The 18,722-nt window shown below is 39.3% G+C and overlaps 1 protein-coding gene across 3 annotated transcripts; it reads left to right on the top strand.

The window, feature by feature from the left end:
* Window positions 1-1,867: 1,867 nt before the first annotated feature.
* LOC148031261 (decapping 5-like protein) lies at window positions 1,868-12,180 on the top strand. Of its 3 annotated transcripts, none has more exons than XM_087684772.1 (8): window positions 1,881-2,376; window positions 5,280-5,380; window positions 5,470-5,559; window positions 7,218-7,769; window positions 7,866-7,958; window positions 9,688-9,849; window positions 11,387-11,488; window positions 11,572-12,180. In XM_087684772.1, exons 1-8 carry the CDS (start codon window positions 2,244-2,246, stop codon window positions 11,716-11,718), a joined length of 1,380 nt encoding a protein of 459 aa, XP_087540898.1. In that variant the 5' UTR covers window positions 1,881-2,243; the 3' UTR covers window positions 11,719-12,180. The 3 variants fall into 3 exon arrangements, with proteins under 3 accessions (XP_087540899.1, XP_087540898.1, XP_087540897.1); XM_087684771.1 differs by having other exon boundaries at window positions 1,882-2,376; window positions 9,688-9,873; XM_087684773.1 differs by lacking the exons at window positions 11,387-11,488; window positions 11,572-12,180 and adding an exon at window positions 8,100-8,253 and having other exon boundaries at window positions 1,868-2,376; window positions 9,688-9,826.
* Window positions 12,181-18,722: the final 6,542 nt, after the last annotated feature.

Here is an 18,722-nt window from a genome sequence, read left to right as displayed (position 1 = left end):
CGCCTTCTCAATTAATGTACACACTCTTGGATTTTATTTGAAACTCTTCAAGGTGTCTATCTAATCAAGTACAGAGAAAGGTAAAGTGTAAGAGCACAATACAAACATTTTGGTGATAGAAGCAAGTGGGACGATAGCAATTTGTCCCTTCCATAGTATCCAAGGGATTTAGTGGACTGTGGCTCCAATAATGTATCTTACAAAATCAACACTTTTAAAGCGTTCATAGTAGCAAAAACTTACCAAATGCAATGTATTAAATACTAGTCAAAACATTACATAATGGAGTTGTTAATCACACAATCCACTTTATACCTTCCCAATCTTGTAGAATAGTTGATTTAGAAGTAATTACTCCTATTAAGCTATAAAAACACATGTAGAAATGTATTTATATTCTTTAATCAACCTCCATAATATAGAATCTTGCAAGATCTCACACACACAAGTTATGTATATCCAATTAAAATTCCCTTCTATGTATTAACTTGTCTTCTTAATAAATTGATAAGGTTATAAAATATTTTGAAGCAACTCAAATGATCAAAAGCTCAAGATGCTATCCTATGATGTGTCAACACTATCTTTATTAATTAGTTGAATCATTAATTTGCCAAGGAGTTGGAAGTGGGATGCAAGTAAAATTGATTTGATGTAGATTGGGCTAGCATATTCAACAAGAAAAACTATCATACTTAAGAAGAAAGAAAAGTAGACAAACACACATAGATGTGGATTACAACAAGGTAAAGTAAACAACATTACTATTAAACTAATGAAAAAGACTTGAGGCTTGTGGAGGGACACTTAGGAGGCCAAACTTGACTAAGATAACCTTGTGGGCCCATAAAAATGTGGTTTTCAATGTTTGTGAGAGACATAATATCAAAATGATTATGCGATTATGGTTTGTTCATATATACATAAGCATTCTTGAGAGTACACTTGATGAGTAACACATGTAACACAAAGTAGGTCGAGATAGTTCTACATGTCATTGCAATGACAAATACAGATCTAGCATTCCCTGAAAGTACTTGTGTGCAAGGACCACTATATCACTTTTTTACCATTGCACCAAAGCTATCACAAAGTAGAGTTGCGAGTGAAGTGAAGTTGCCACATGGAGATGATGCTTCTTTGTAATGGCTTATTGGAAAACGATGGTACAAGGCTCTCATTTTCCTACTCAAGGATCCAAATTCCTCTTATTCTTTTGCAAAACACTATCATTTTTTTAGAGGATAACGGGGTTAGTGGTAACTCCTTCTTGCTCCGTTTGACAAGTCAAATGGGGGTAACTTGGTGCCCATTCTTGAGTCCTTACTACCTTGTGATATGAGGAGGTTACCAAATTGGCTATGCCACCTTGAAATCTGAACTTTAAAATGGGAGTGTGCAAACAAGAAAGCCCTTTTTATGTAGCTTGTAATTTATGCTATTATAGTTGCCTTAGTTTGAATGTCTCTTGATTTAACATGGCTCATGTATACAACAATTTAATTACATTAAGTTGTCCTATCTTCCAGACTTGTCTCTAGAATCATTTTTGTGCACTTGGAGGTGATTGAAGTGACAAATACCTAGTCATTTTTTAATGCAATAATATTGAAGTCCGATGCTCAAGGCTCTCCGTACAAGTGACGCAAATGAGGCTAGTTCGTCCCTAGGATCGAACATAGACCTTCACACACGCACACAAGTGTGTTGCAAGCTCACCCTACATATAACCTAGTTTTTGCATATGCTGAGGTGCAAGATGTAAGTTGCATAAGCACAAGTGCAAGCACAAGCAGACGCACACTACACAATCACAACTATGCTATACAAGCACAGGCACAAAGGTTGGTGTCTCTATCATAGGGGCGTGTAGTAGGATAGGATGGATAGTGTAAAGTCTAGACTCTCGTTTCAATAACCAAAAGCGTTGTACCTGTGTAGCCTATTGGGGCTGTTGATGATGATGATGACGACGACGACAATGGCGGTAGTGGTGATGCACCAAAATGGGGTTCCCCACACTCCTAGCCTTGCTTATGCCCAGACGTTACAGAACCCCCTTCTCTCTTCCTACTTCCATCGTCCCTCATCTGATTATCAACTTCTTTGGCCAACCCTCCAGCATTTGATCCCTCCCTTGGATAATCCTCTTCCTTCACCCCTCCCCCTTCCACAATCCTTCTCTGCAGCGCCATCTGCTTTTTAATCGTTGCCTGCAGCGGCCTCAGCCTTTGGGAGCTTCCATGGCGAAGCACGCCGTTCCTGTCTTCCCAGACGCCCGCATCGGGAGCCTCATCAGCCTCACGTCCAAGCGGGATATCCAATACGAAGGCACTCTCGTCTACTCTCAGCAGTCGACCATTGTACTCAAGGATGGTAAGCACAGACAGAAACACACAATCTCTCTCTCAATTATTCATCTTCTAGCCTCAGGCGCGTTCTCTACATCCAGCAGAACAGCAATTCGTTGAGAGAGGGCAATTGGCGAATGGGAAGGTCCAGATGCTGAATTGGCATATGACCAGGCTCCAATTAGAGCTTGCAGCAGAAATAACATTTCATTGAGAGAGGGTAATTGCTGAATGGAAAAGCCCAGGTGCTGAATTGGCACTTAATCAGACCGCAATTAGAGGTTGCAGCAGAAAGAACAATTCATTGGCAGAGGGCAACCACTGAATCGAAAGGTCCAGGTGATGAATTGGCATATTATTGATCCCCAATTAGAGCTTGGATAAGCTGGTATTCGATAACCAGGGAGCTATTGGTTGCAGAATTGCCTCCAAAACATTATGCAATTCTGCAAAGGTCCAGGTGATGAATTGGCATATTATCTCTGAATGGAAAGTTCTAGTTGATGCTGCACAGTATCGGGCCAGAGCATGGAAACGCTGGTATCTTTAACTAGGGAGCCATTGGTTGCAGCTCCTTGGTTTTTTAAAACTAGAATACATGTGTCTGAGTGTTGCTGATTACAAAAATGATGTTATTACACTGTCACAAGTTGCTCTTACAAGATGTTAAGCATCAGAACGGATGTAGTTAACAATGCTGAAGCAGCAAGTCAAATTTCTGGGTACATAAGCAGTAGGTATTGCAGCACAAATGGATGGTTTCAAGATAGATTGGCAGAAGAGCTATGCTTAGTTGGATTGTGAGAGGATCGACAGATATTGGATGGTATTGTCACAATCAGTGCTACATGTTCTGGGTCTGCAAGCTTACCACACTTTTGTCCAGTGCCCATTCTTGCTCACTTCTCTTTCGCGTACCATATCACTAGCTAATCTATTATGGTCATTATTTTCTGATTATTGGATTTAACAGCTAATCACTCCATCTCCCAAGGTGATCTGTTATCAATCGAAGCGGAAGTTCTGACAATTGCATCCATAATTCACCCAATGCTACATGCTTTTCTCATAGTATGTACAAATTGAGTGAAATTCAAGTTCTCAGTCAGCATGGTAATTGAACTATACATACAGAGAGTCCTCTCAATATAAATGCATCCAAAGCATGGTCCCTGATATGCAGAAAAAGGCTCTTATGTGCTGAATTGCATGGAACTGTTTCTGTTTGGCTTTAATGGCATCCTGCTCATGCATAGAATGCATGTTGAAACACTTGATTGCTTTCTGCTTTGAACATGAAGCACAGGCTAGACAGGTTGCAGACACATCAAATGGGCTTTTTTGGAGCTTCTGCATTGGCCTAGAAACATTGTCTTGTGAACTATCAGCATCACCAATAGCTGTCACGTGGTATACCTAACATGGACTTTCAAAACTAGTACAACTCAATAGAACAGTTAATGCATAGAGTATTTGCCAACTTCCTGGTTATTTCTGAAATACTTTTCCAAAGTGCATTATAGGTCACAGTAATAATATGCATTAGACATCCCCCAAAGTTAATTTACTGGCTGAGATGGGAGGTGGATTAGAACTATGGTGAAGGGGAGAGCCTGTTTATGGGTCCAACCTGCAACTTGTTGACTTCAGTACTGCCTGGTATATCACAACTCTAACTGGTCCAACTGTAAGACTCTAGGTGGCTATGTTGTAAGTGCTACCACATGGGCTGTGGGTGGTTTCAATTGCCATACCCAGTTATTTCCAGCCTCTCAATGAGACTCCTATAGCAGAGAGAAGCTCTTAATAAAGCTGCAAGGTGATCATTCCAAAGAAGCCTATTCAAAGTTATGAATTGCCAATCTAAAGCTAAGATTACATGTATCCCAATGTCTCGTTCACCAGCGAAAAAAGAAAGTGCCCTCTGAACCACTTCAAAGTCAAAGCTGAAAATAACTGTGAAGTACCTCAAAGAACACGGGTGATGAAAGGCACATATTGATCAACCATATTCTGCTTGACCTACAATCCATAAGAAACACATTTCTCTTAAGCAGTCCCTGAAGCTCAACTCCACTTTTTTCTCCATGCAGTAGTGGCAAATCAAATTAATGTGAGGATTGACATCCTCTTTGCCCTTAGCTGAAGAATACTTGAGGGGTAGAAGAAACTATGTCGTTAAGATGTGGTGTTTCCTTTATAGCAGGCAGCCCTAATGGCTGTTCTGCCAAGTATCCTGATGAAGATGAGAGTGTGAAGGCTGAAGGGCTGACAACCATTCTGACTGCTGCATACGGCAAGTCTGAACTGAATACGAGGGAACTGGTGTCTGGATCTAAGGAAGTGAGTATGGGGAATGTGGAGAGTCCCACACTGTGAAGTGTTTGCTAAAAATAAATGAAGAAGTCTGATTGTCCAATTATAATTGCTGGTCAGCCAGTTGACACCGTCAAACTTTGTGAAAAGAGGTTTGAGAAATACTAACAAATTAGACATTGTCAGGCACTATTAACATTTTTACCAAGCTAAGCCATTTTCCCCCTCATGTAAGTGCTGTAAGCCTCAGTCAGATCTTCATCGAATTCTCAATCATGGAGAACTGAAATTTTGGGCTCTTTGAAAGCTTGTGTAGCTGCAGAGTCAACTGCTCTAGAGAAAATTTTAGTTGGTTTCTAACTCCATACAAAACTTGTTTTATGGCGCACACATTTTTTAATAAGACTCAAAGCTATCCAAGTGTGGTAGCTTATGTCAAGACCTTAACCTGCCCTTTTTCTCAAGCGTGAGAAGGAGCTTGCTATCTAGTTGAAAGAGGAATCACTTTCCCAGACAGCTTGTTTGCTTGCCTCTAGCTCCTCATAAATTATTTATGGCTTTGTCTCATCACATAAACTTATATAACACACGGTACTCATCTTACTTTTGCAGTGCGATCATTAGGTAGGAAGGGAAATGGAATAGACACTTTAGACATTAAAGCTAGTGATGCTGTCTATGAATATGTCAGCTTCCGAGACACTGACGTGAAGGTAAACGTTATGTGTTGTCAATATGATAAGATATTATCTTTAGGTTTTCTTCTTCATTTTATTGCCTTGATTTACATTCTTTTGTATAGACAGTGAAGATTAAACCAGTTCAAAGGGCTGATGACAGTGCAAAGCTTGTTTCGGCCACGGTTGGTTGTTCGTTTCTCGATTCTAAAGAGGTAACTGTTGGAGTTGCATCAAAATTGATTGATGTGTTAGGTTAGCCACCTTGATGATTGGAGTTTTTCTTCCATGTTTTGGCATTTTTGGGCACCAGTAACAGCTCACTCTTTCTCTGTCTGGAATGCCTTACCTGAAACATTGTATCCAGTGCACTGAGTTTTAGCGGTGGTTGCACAATGCTTGAATCTGAGATTAAACACGGCCCTAGCAGCAGTTGGACATGAATGCGCACACTTAAATCTACTTTTTATCATGGTTGAATCGTAGTTATTCCTATACTCCTCTTCTACAGTATAGATGCATGGGAAAAGTATGATCCTATGGTGCATACACATGCTTATGCGAACTTCACACTGCTGGCATACTCCTTGTTTTCCAAACCCTTGCAGACATAGTTGGCTGGGGCAAGTTGCAACTATGTTCGTATGGGCAAAACTATGGTTTGAGTTGTGTTCCTTGGACATGTATCTGCAGATCACCTAAAGATCTTCTTTCATGCTTAATATCCCTATACTTCTCTCATACACATATCTACAATTATGGATGCATGGGAAACTTATGATCCTATTGGTCTATACACTTGCTTGTGTGAACTTAATGCTACTGTCATACTCTTTATTTTCAATCATATGCAAACACATTTGGCTGGGTAACCATATGTTGAGTGTTAGGGAAGTACTGGCAGTCTTTTGTGCAGTATTAGGCAAGCCTAATCAGTTTCTAGTGAGCATTTGTGGTTAAGCCTTGGGAATGTTAAGCATGAAAGATCATTTTTGAAGCTTTGAAATTGTGTTTGACAGCTTTAGGGGAACTTGGGTAACCTACAGATATGTGTCAAGTAAGGGAGTTACTACAACTTTTGCCTAAAAGTTTGCAGGTCTGCTAGGACCATTACTGACTTATGCAAGATCTATGGAGATCAATAACAAGTATAATGAGGAAAAGATCTGTATGACGTTGTGTTTTGGTAGGAAGAAGAGTAACCATGCACCACATAGAATGCAGAAGCAGCAGTAAACCCGTCATCTTTTTTGGAGGGCAAGAGAGTGGAAAAATATCAGGGCATGAGGGGGTGGGGGGGGGGGTGTGTGGGCAAATATACATCATAGGACAAGAGGGCGAATGAGAGCAGTATAAACTGGCATATCATGCATTAAGAGTTGGCCTTTTCTCCCATGCATTGGCACATGTTTTGGGTACATAGAAATGTCTGTACTTAGTTCCATGCTTTCATTGTATGGCATTGAACCTTGTTTCACTAAACTGTTTAGGAGATTAGAAAGCTGCAGAAGCCCCTGCTTCAACAAGCTGTTATGCTTCTGCTTCCTTTTGCAATAAAATGGTTCACTATCTTCAGATGAATTACCTCAGTTGTATACATAAAAGAAAGTACAAGTTTTTATTGGCATGAGCGATTCCTGTTGTATGCTCTATCATGTATCTTTTCCGTTTGGAGGCACTGTCTTCATCACTAGTAGAGTCCAATGCTGAAGCATGTCTTTCAACAGTAAAGTTGAGAGCCATTTGTATGCCTGCTTTTTCAAAATCAAGATTATAACACAAATTGTATGTGGCAATGGTTTAGTGTGGAGGCATCACACTTTATTCTAATGGTATTGTGGGGTTTGGTTGGCTGGATATGATTTATTTAAAGTCCATATACACCTCAAGTTTTTATCATGATGGTGTACATGGTTCCAACACTCCGACGATTGGTGGATTGATGCTTCCTTCTGCTATTTGGCAAGATTATGCCAATTATCACACAAGTTGGTGTTCCTTGGCTTGTCCAATCAATGTATCAACAATGAGTAGTATTCCAGCTCTGCAACCTGCTGCCTGGGGATATCCGGTACAACCTTTTTTACCTACAGTTGTACACCCAGAAAGTGAAGTGTTAGCTTCATGCTCGACCAGGTATGGTCCCTCCATTTTTCATGCTCAGGGGCTGGGCTTTGTTTGCACACAACTTCAAACAGCGAGTTTACATGAACTGAATCATGGTCAACAAGATACATACTACCGATTATCCCCTGATGTATCCTGTAAGTCTTCTAGATTAGGAAATTCCAAAGCTCGACAGATTTCTTTGGCAGCAACTGGAAAGCCCAAACACACAAGTGTACCAGGAACTTTAAAAACAAATGTGCAACCTCTACTTCCCTTACCGGTACCTGACATACAACGGAAGAAAGTTGATATCAAGGTAAAGGTATCTGCTCTCAGTTTTTCAGGCAAAATTTGTAAAATGCAAAAGTTTTATTATGTTACTTACATAGAACAGGAAAACATTTTTCTGCAGAATAATTCTTCAGCAAGAGCACAAGGGACACAAAGTGGAAGGGGTCGCAAGATGGAATCAAGGAGAAGAAATGGCATTGAAAATCACTCTCAAGTATGCCCTACATCTCAACTAATTAGTTTTTCATACTTGCAAGTAATAGAGCTTGAGGGTATGTGTTATAAGGGACTCATCTCAGGCACCATGACTTGTCAATCCTTTAAATTGGTCAATTATGACATTGTTCTGCTGTAGGATGGTAAAGATTTCCATTCTCCAATCACAATCCAGCTACTGTCAGCACTTGTTAAGCATTCCGCAGAGCTCAATATCAGGCCCATTGAGCCAAATTCAGCAGCCCATAGCAAGTGCATACGCATGCACATACGACCATGAAAGTGTGTTTCAAGTATGTTTGGTTGATATCCTCATGCCTTAAATTTGGTAGGCACCATTCAATGTGTTTAGCATTATCTAGTGAGAAGTACTAATGCAGTTGCATTCAAAACTTCTATTTCATGTATCAATAACCATAAGAGTATAGCTGAAGGCCTCAAGGCTAGGTAAATGTCTCGTTTTATAAAGGCATGACATTTTTTAGGGCCCAAAAAGTCGAGTATGTTTGGGCTAAATATGTTTCTATTCTTCCAAATGTTTGCATAACCAAGCATATGAGTATAATAAAAAGTATGCCGTAGATGTGTGACCCAGCAGGGCTGCCCTGACCATGAACTTTCAAGGGTGGACTCTTGCAGTGCCAGACTTATCAAGAAAGAAAATTGCCATGATGGAGCAGAATAATTGCTCAGCCTAACCTCATAGGACAGGAATGGTTGTGGGCTTGTGCTTGGCCCATTGTTGGGAATGGGAGTGCTGGGAGCCTGTCATCATGTAGTACAAGTTATTATAATAAGACTTGTATTGACGTGATTTTTGTGGTTTTGTAGCATTCTGAAGGACTTTCATCTCAAAATATGATCATGGGGCTCTTCTATGTACATTCATGTTTTCTAAGGTTTTTAGAAGTTGGGGGTATTTTACATCCATCAACACCTCTCTCTCTCTCTCTCTCTCTCTCTCTCTCTCTCGCGCGCGTGCATGCTCCCCCCTTTCTTTTGTGCAGTTGATGTATGTTTTGGAATCATGAAACTGTATGTATTGGGTCTCATAGGCTAAGCAACAAGTTTGTAAAGGGCATCCCATTTCTTATTATTGTGCAGTTTCATGCTTCTGTGGCACATATGCTCAGCCATTCTAGCATCATCTTCAACAAATACCTGAGGTGTACATGTGTTCTCAGCTGTATATGACTGTCCTTGTGTATATATGTAAGTAACCTTATGTATCTAGGTACTCAATTGCATTGGAACCTCCTCTATGCTGCCTCATATTTCTGCAGTGTATGGTGCTTGGCTCTCTCTCTTTTCTTCAGCTTTTTGACTGCTTTTTATGTAATGAGTTTTATATCAGGTGTATAGTAGGCCTTTGTAAACCCATGTAATGATTGTCATATTTCTGTGCAATGGTATGTGAGAGGTGATGGTGAGATTTGACGGGTAAGGACTCAGCTTTTTTTAGAGGTTAGAAGGCTCAATCTTGCATTTATTAAAACAGAGATACTGCCACTGGGAATGAGTGTCAAGACACAAGACCAAGTTGCATTTAGTAATTGTAAGGAAAAGTGCTTGAGAAATTAGAATGGATGGGTTGATGAAGGTCAAAATGTGCTGATTGCAGTGTGCTTTCTGAGTAAACTCCAGGGGGGAAACTTTGCGTTAGTGACACAAAACTACTGTTTTCATCTCTCTGTTTGAATTTCTATGATGTTGCTTTCTTTCAACAGACTACATGGTTGAAACTCAAGCATCCAGAAGATTTTGACTTTGAGGCAATGAATGAACATTTCAATAAAAAGGAGATTTGGAAAGAGCTGGAATCAAGAAAGCAAATCACTGCTAGCAGTGCTGGAGATGATAAAGCTACTTTAGTGGATGTTCAAAAACAGGCAATGTCTTCTGACTGTTCCAAGGTCTTATCTTTCTGATGAAATTCCTTTCGTTCTAAAAAGTTGGATAATTTTATTTCCCCAGAGAAAAATTTGGATAAAGGTAATTTGTTAATTCCTTAGTTTTATGCCCTCAAAGATGCAGTTACATCAATATCTTACTTCGTTAGTGTGTTAATTCCTTAGTTTATGTCCTCAAAGATGCAGTTACATCAATATCTTGCTTCGTTAGTGTGTCAAAGACCACAGCTGCACATTAGAGAAACGTAAAGACCACATTATAGCCGAAGGAGGATGCTGTGTGAAGCCAAGAAGCTCTTCTCCAAAGGGAATGCTGTGTGATACTAAGAAGCTTTAGAAGACCAATATCTCACTATTTCTACTATTCTAGAAGAAAGGAGAGATGCACCCTTGCCTCCTCGGGCAGAACCTAACCCACTGTAAGTCTGTACATGAAGCTAAAGAACCCGAACAAGAAAGCTTATCCTTGTAGAGAAGATGTATGGGTAACCACCAAGAAGATATGGGCCAGAAGACAAGGTGGAGAAAGGGAAAGCAAGGAATATCACCAGAATGGATAAGTGAGAGTGGATGGATTTTAATGCAAATTATGGCTCAGCAATCACTTCTGAAGTGGATAGAAGATCAGAACTGCGAAATCTTCAGAAAAGGTGTCCCATTGGCTCATGAGTTGGAATATAAAATATAGTCACATCCCTAAAGAGATCTTGTATAGGTAGACTCATCTAGGTATGCAGAGATGGCAGACCATAGACAGGGCATAGAGAAGCTGCTGTTGAATAGAATGTTGGGGAAACAAAATGCCTAATCAATAATAAAAAAGTGCACTACAGATGTTATACTCAAGAATTGCACTTCTCTGAAATGGTTTGAACATTTCAGCCTCGGAGAAGGATAAACATGTGAGCCTGCCTGGGTACATGAATAGCAGGTTCAGACTGAATCTCTTAGTAGGTTTTTGAATGTCCAGAAAGAGAAAGAATGTTCCATAGCCAGATGTGCAACATAAACTTTAGACAGATCTTTCTCATGTGGAATGTCAGAACAGGAAAAAACCCAAAATCTGAGCAATGCCCTCCAAATTAGTATTAAACTATGCGGATTGTGATTATGGCCATTGGATGCTAATCTGGAATCTGGGCTTTGCTGCATGATGCCAATTAGTTTGTCTATAAATACATTGCTTAACCAGAACCATTAAAACTAGTTTAGCAAGAGAAATCTCACCACATGGGTTAGCAGGGATGCTCTTTGGTATTAGGTAATCTACATCTTGTTGGCAGAACAAGAAGCTATGGTCTCCAGAGGAGCACATTATAGCCTTGCATGCAGTATTTATTAAATATAGCATGATGTTAATACTTGGAGACGGATAATACAGAATCTTTAAAGAATTGTACATGCTTTACAACCTGGCTCCAGGGGCCTAGAACTTTCACTTGGCTTTGTAAAATTAAAAAAACTTCTTGTTAATGCTGAAACTTGCATTATGATCGGCTGCTGTTGGATCTACCAGCCTCTGTATGCAGAGAATTTCTTTGACTGTTTGTCAAGTCATGGCATGGATTCTGGAAACCAGAAGCTAGGCTTCTCCCAGCAACTCAAAATTGATATAGAGGTCAGTAGTTATTGCACATGGAACAGACACAGTTTTTATACATTGGTTGATCATCTCCCTAACAAACTGCTTATTACAAACAGACGTTTGGAAGGTTTCCTTTGAGATCTTATAGTAGCAATAGCTATCGAGGGTCAAAACAAGGCAGTCAGAGCAGCCATAGGGTGGGAGGGCAGGAGGATGATAACACATGTGAGTCTGCATCTGATGGTTCATCTCAACAAGAATAGTGAAGGGCTTTCATATAAGAGCATGTTCACACACATTTGCACATGGAGGTGCCCACTACACCCACCCCCACTCCCATGCAGATGTGGCCTCCAATCCACCACCACCACACAACACCCACCACCGCAAACCCCCCCTTTCTCCCCCGCGTGCACACACACACACACACACACACACTCTCTCTCTCTCTCTCTCTCCGCACACATGCTGCATCTATGAATGTGATACTTCACACATGCACACGTCCCCACACACACACAAATAGATATCACTAGAAAAAGGGCAAGAAAACAATGGCAGGACTATTCTATGGCTTGCCTTCCTCAAGAAATATGCGATAAGGAAGACACAATGTATACAAAAGTGATGACTGTTTTGCAGTAGTTGTCGACATATATGCAGTACTAGAAATGCAATCCAAAGTTTTCAATTGAAGGGTTTTATTAAAACCTAAATTTATTTGTGATGATATTTTGAGGGCATACTACTATTGTTATCCTAATTGCATCCTACTTTTGAAGGGCAACTTTGTGAATAAACACCACCAAAAAATGTTAGGTGTTTGGTAGTAAAGAAAATGATTTCTTATTAGCTAGAACATGTCTTTATGGTATGTACATGTTTTTCCATGTATGCATAAATACATTTGTCTACACACGTATGCCCACACATGCACACATATAGAGGAAAAACATTATCAACATATATCTATGGTGTACATTGTGAGCCTTTTTCTTGGAGGCCTAAATTGGACCAAGGATGGAATAGTCACATGGATTAGTTACATTGAGAAATGAGAGGATTAGCTTTGTGCCCTTTGATAGGATGAATTTGGATGGTTTTAGTAGCTAGATGTCTTGTGCTTTTGAAGGTAAGAGTTCCAAGGTTTTCTCCTATGGCTAGCATGGTTTGTTCTTTGATCAATGGATGTCTATATAGAGTTTTGGTTTGGTTCAAGGATACAAAGGTTGGAGTCTCAGTATCTAAACAATTGAAGGAGGTTTATCATCACAAGTTGTTTGGGATAGCATGAAGGGGTAAATATCAATGCCTATGTGGTGAGTTTGCACTATGTGGAGTTGAGTGGCTCCCTTTAAGCCCCTTTTTGATCAACAAGATGCTAGTTCAATGACCTAGGGTAGGACATTGGGGGTGTTTTATACAAGAGAGCATGAGAATATGGGAGGTGGCTTGGTAGGCTTTGCCCATTTGCTTATTTGGCAAAGAGTTGATATGGCATGGCCATTCTAAATTTCTCACATTTAACGACGAGGAAAGCATGTGAAAAAAGTTGACAACTTCTATACTAAGAAAGTAAGAGGAGGTGAGACCCATGATGATGAAAGTGTTAATGATAGTAGTGAGCCCCAAAATAGGTAGAGACAACAAAAGCACAGGTGGAGATGCCTATTGTGGAGTCAATGGCTTTGGGAAAGAAAAAACACATTGAGAAAATAATTGCTTTGTAGGCTACTCTCCTTGGTGGAAAAGAGAGTGAAAAAGTTGATGAAAGCTTTCAAAAAGCTAAAGTAGTGCAACTAGGATTTACGGTCCTATCTAGGACTTAGAGTCCTATCAGTGATAAGTAAAAGAGTCTTTTGACAACTTTTGTGAAATGGATCCATCATGATTGGGGTTGCAAAAACCCATCCCATTTGTATCTCGAATACCCTTGGAATCATTGAGTAATTTTGGGTGCTACCAAGGAGTATAACGTGGAGGTGATAGCAAGTGTATGAGGGGGTGGTGATCATCGTGAAGGGAGGAGATATGAAGGTAGGAGGTACTCATAAAGGTACTGAGGGTTATGGTGTTGGAGGGAGAGAGAGAGAGAGAGAGAGAGAGAGAGAGAGAGAGAGAGAGAGAGAGAGAGAGAGAGAGAGAGAGTGAGTGAGTGAGTCTCATATATAATCCACTTTGGGTGCCTTGGCGCAAATGAATTGAAGTGTTGAAACATTTTGATTGCTTTAGTATTTTAAATTTATTTTGTATATTTGCAAACTCCAAGGTTTCTTGGTTATTCCATCTTTTGGTGATGTGCCACGATGTCATCCACTCGAAATCTTGATTTTCTAATATTGGCTTTAGTTTGGTTTTGAACTTATATGACTTATAGTCATCCTCATAGCCAACTTCTCCTCTCTAGTTGAGCCATGCACATATACACCTTGAAAAGTATTCCCTTCAAGGCTACATTTTTTTGTTCCAAGTTGTGAACTCATTGGTATAGATATTTCTTCCATTGGCTTTGGCTCTTGGGTTGGCTTGGGTGGTGCTATTAGGATGATTGAGAAAGCCTTTGGGTATGTCTCTCCTAAGTGTTGCCCTTACATTGTAGGGGAAGGTCAAGACACAAATTGTTGTGCAAAGAGAATGGAATATTGTAAAATAATGGACTAATGTGTAGAAAGAACAGAGGACCACTATGGAGAACACACTACTGTTTGAACAAATAGGATATTATGTGGACTATCAAATATAGAGGGAAAGAAATAATAGACTTCAAAAGTAGGGGGAAAGAAAGAATGGACTGCTATAACACAAGGGGAAAGCATGGAAAGAACAAATTGAGAGAGAGAGAGAGAGAGAGAGAGAGAGAGAGAGAGAGAGAAGGGATGGTAAAAAGCAGGGGGAAAGAATGAACCACCAAGATGAACTACTTTGGGAGAGACACTTTTGTTGAGATGGATTAATTTGAATGTTGATGATTGTGCTAGCAAATGGATAGGTTTGATTGTGGATGGTTGTGCAGAGAGAGAGAGAGAGAGAGAGAGAGAGAGAGTGTGTGTGTGTGTTTTGTGTGTGAGAGAGAGAATGGTGGGTGTGGTGTTGGTGTTCAAACAAAGGAGCTTGTGGAGTTGTGAAGGTTTGAGAAGTGTCTGTATTCTTACATTAAAGGCCTAGTGACTACAAGCATGCTTGTGGAAGCATGGAGGTAGTTGGTGGAGTTGAATCTTTTTGGTTTGAAGTACCTTAAGAGTTGAGATTTCCTTGAACATGCTTTGAGGGTTTCCACTTGCTTACTTTGCTTGGAGTTGTACATGTTTATGATGTTGACGCTCTAGAAGTGTGAACATTGGGTTGAGAGCTTAATTTTCTTGGATGAGGACTACGAGTATGAATAGTCTCTGTCACATTTGGTCAGTCACTTTGTATTCATTCTTCTTGAAGTGTAGACTTTGCCCAAGAGTTTGCCTCTTGCAGTGGTAGATATTAAATTCATTAAATAATGAGTTGTATCATGGGTACACCCTTATATACTATGTTCCACTAGTGATGGTTATAAAGTTTGTGGCACTGTAAATTATTTTTAGCTACAAGAGGCTATGATTTAGTGTATGTATGCATTCTATATCTTCTATATAACCAGTAATGGCCTATGTTTCATTGTTATTTTTAAGTTTAGTGATCTGTAGTAGGTTTTGAGTTATTGTTGGATGCTTGGGTTATTTTTCATTTTCAATATCATATAATTTTGCTGCTAGGCAATAAGGATATTTCTACAAGATTTAGGAGGAAAGATGGTCATAGAGTTCAAAGATGTTCTTTGGAAGTTCGGAGGATGATGTTGTATAGCTTGTTGAAGACTTTGAAGTGACGTATGTAGTGTGTAGATTGGATGAAGATAAATGGTTGAAGATCTTTTGTAACAAGATCAAGGGAGGGATCTAGGGTTGGATTAATGCACATAGATAGCTTGGAAAATAAGCAGCTTAAGAGAGCACAATGGAAAGTCTATAGATTGGTGTCAATAAATAATATTTACAAGACTAAGTATGCCCTAAAAGTGAAATAAGTATAAATACAAGGTTGTGATTAAAAAACTCCTAGAGAGGAAAAAGTACTATGGTAGTCCCAAGGGTGTTCATACATGTCACTATTGAAACATGAAAACAAGTCTCCCTAGAAGTGCATTAATAAGAGTTGGCACTCATGTATAAGGAATTTCTAAGCCAAATGGACTATGATCAATCCACAAAGGGGAGTAGGTCTAAATCTCTGCAAAAAGCTTTGAACTTCTCATGAGGCAAAGCCTTTGTGAAAGAGTAGCAAGGTGAGCCTATGTTGGAACATAGGCCAAGTTGATCTCTCTTATAAGGAGTCTCTCCCTCACGTAATGATAATATATCTCAATGTGCCTACTATGAGTATGGAATATTTGATTTTTTGTGATTGCCAAAATGCACTTTGATGTGTAGTGAAGATGGTGGTGGAAAATGACTATCCAACACCCACATTAGCCAAAAGGCGTGTGAATTAAGCACGCTCAATCATAACTATGAAAGCTACATTGTACTTAACTTCACAACTAGAAGTGGCCACAATGGGTTGCTTCTTGCTCAACTATGATATGCATGGGCTACCAAGTATGAAGCAAAGGCCACTACTGGATACACAAGTATCGTAAGAATCAGCCCAATTAGAATCCAAGAAAACATATTAATCTAGTGGCAATGATCTCTCCTTGGGGTAAAATAACCCAAGTTGTTGAGTACCACTCAACTAGCAAAAGATACACTTCACTATGTGCCAATGCTTAGTGTTGGGCTATGCATAAATCCACTCATTTGTGAGACGACAAACTAAATATCACACCTTATAATGCATATATAAATTACATATCCAACAACATCTTGATAGAGAAAAATATTAAACTAATCTCCAACATCATGAATGCTAAACTTCAAACGTGTCTCCATTAGAGTAGCAATTATTGGAAGAGAGGGAGAGACAGAGAGTGGAGCATAACCCATGAACATTAGTTCATCTTCTTTTTCTCTTCATTATTCCATTACTCAATTACTCACTAAAAGTGAGACTTACACTAGCTTTTACTAACCATCATCTAACTATGGTTAGATCAAGTCTACACCGACTTATTCAATGACACACCACATGTATAGCTGTATCTAGCTAATGTCGGTAAGTCACATAGACATAAATAGATATGATGTCGTGCCGCTATGCGGCCACCGTGTAAAAAAAATCTAGAGTGTGGCTTTCTTATTGATTTAGAGAGCCAATGCCATTTTAGACATTAGTGTTAGTGTCCATGGTTCCAAAATGTTAGATTTTTGGACAAGTTTTAGCCAATTTTTGATATTTTAGATATTATTTCTCGTAAAAATCCATAAAACTATAGACAACTTCTATATTAGGATGACTTGTAAAAGAAAGCATGTAGCTTTCAACCAATTTGAGAGGATTTTATGTAAAGAGAAAGATTAGCGAAATCGCACGACGCGCGATCGCTATTTTCAGGCAATAAACAACACTCTGAAGTGGGAGATGAAGAGGAGCGATCGGGCAGAATTCTAGCAAGGTGTGCTAATATTTTAACCTCCTTTTGGAGCCAATGGAAGCACCAAATTGGCGATCTGAGCAATATAGAGGAATGTATTATTTTATGCACGTTTTTGTCTATTAGAGTTTTATCTTCTCATAATGCTAATAGGCTTCATCTCTGTTAGTATTCTTCTACATTTTCTAATTCTTTTTGGGAGCATTCTTCTATGTCTTCAATTTCTTTGAACCCCTTCTCTTCCTCTACTCCTCTCCCTGAATCTACCTTCACCCTGTTGTCTTTTACCCCAGTGGTGGACTCTTGACATCAAACGCATCGACACCATGTTAGGGGAAGTGTATACTATCATTAGAGGTAAATTACGAAAGATATTTGGGCTGATTTGGGGCTGATATATTCAGCCATATTCAAAGAATTAGCTACATCAATGTTCTTTTAATTCATTTATTACTCTACAGAAGACATATTGTCAAAATATGCAAGTATTATGTGCCCCTATGGCAGGGAAATGTTTGTAGATAATTCATAGATGCTTTGAGTTGAATTAAGAGGAGCTTTTTCTCTTATTTCTTGGATGTGGTAACTTATCCTTATCTGGAACTCAATTTGAAGCTCTCTTGAAGCAAGTCTCTTTGCCCTACAAGCCTTGTAATTGACTCATAAGCTTTTGTCCCTAACAATCTACATTGAATGTAATCATGCAAAGTTGATTCATGCTATGGCATCATATATGAATGATGGGATGTAGAGTTGTTTATGATACATGACAATGTATTGTACTTCATTTTGTAATTTGTGATTGCTCTTACAGTCAAGAAAACAAGCTTGATTTGAGTTAGAACTTATGAGATAATACTCTTGTGAGCTTTGCTAAGAACATGCAGTTGGAAGCTCTATTATTATCTTTAAGAACTTGGCTTGAAATCTTCAACCCTTCTCTTATCTCTACCATCTCCGGAGTCTAAGCTCTTGAACCCCCATACATTCTTCTTTCTCAAACCCATGTGATTGACCATGAAGTACCTCTTGAACATTTAAACATTCACTATAATCTACTTATCTCTTGAAGACACATCTCCATCTATATTGTCCAATTTTCTTGCCAAACCCCTGTGGTGATATTCAACCCTATGCACTCCGACAATAGGATGGAGCTTGATTTCTAACACTCCCCCTCAAGCTCAAACCATTTGCAATACTCCAAGTAGCTGCCTAAAATAGATGAAATTTTCTTTACCAATCAATTTGGTAAAGATATCCGCTACCTGGGCTTTAGTCCTCACATGCATCAAGTCAATCTGCTCTGTTAGTACCATTTCTATGATGAAATGGCAATGTACTTCAATATGTTTAGATCTTGCATGGTAGAGTTGATTGTTTGCAAGCATCACACTGCTCATATTATCACAATGCAGCTTCACTTTATTGTTTAAGAGTATCCCCAAGTCATTTAGTAACTTCAGTAAACCAAACAACTTCATAGGCCACTAAGGTCACACCCCTCTACTCAGCTTCTGTACTAGACAATGCAACTATAGGTTGTTTTTTACATTGCCAATTGATCATGTTGCTGCCCAATACAAATGCATATCCACTGGTTGACCTCTTGTCGTAGGCACAATCAACCCAATCAGTGTTAGTATACCTTGTCAAGTCAAGGGGTTTTCAATATGCATAAAACAACCCATAATTTGTCATACC

The sequence above is a fragment of the Lygodium microphyllum genome, chromosome 9 (genome assembly GCF_053477565.2).
Source record: "Lygodium microphyllum isolate KBCC chromosome 9, Lygodium_microphyllum_v1.1.10, whole genome shotgun sequence".
In the NCBI taxonomy this organism is placed as follows: domain Eukaryota; kingdom Viridiplantae; phylum Streptophyta; class Polypodiopsida; order Schizaeales; family Lygodiaceae; genus Lygodium; species Lygodium microphyllum.
The sequence above is the reverse complement of the archived record's forward strand: the minus strand, read 5'-3'. Positions and strand labels throughout refer to the sequence as shown.

Bases quoted from the DNA above. Each gene is read 5' to 3' on its own strand.
- LOC148031261 (XM_087684771.1), top strand. From the start codon at position 2,244: ATGGCGAAGCACGCCGTTCCTGTCTTCCCAGACGCCCGCATCGGGAGC. The intron at 5,381-5,469 runs GTAAACGTTATG...TCTTTTGTATAG, and splicing joins TCCGAGACACTGACGTGAAG to ACAGTGAAGATTAAACCAGT. The intron at 7,770-7,865 runs GTAAAGGTATCT...ATTTTTCTGCAG, and splicing joins GGAAGAAAGTTGATATCAAG to AATAATTCTTCAGCAAGAGC.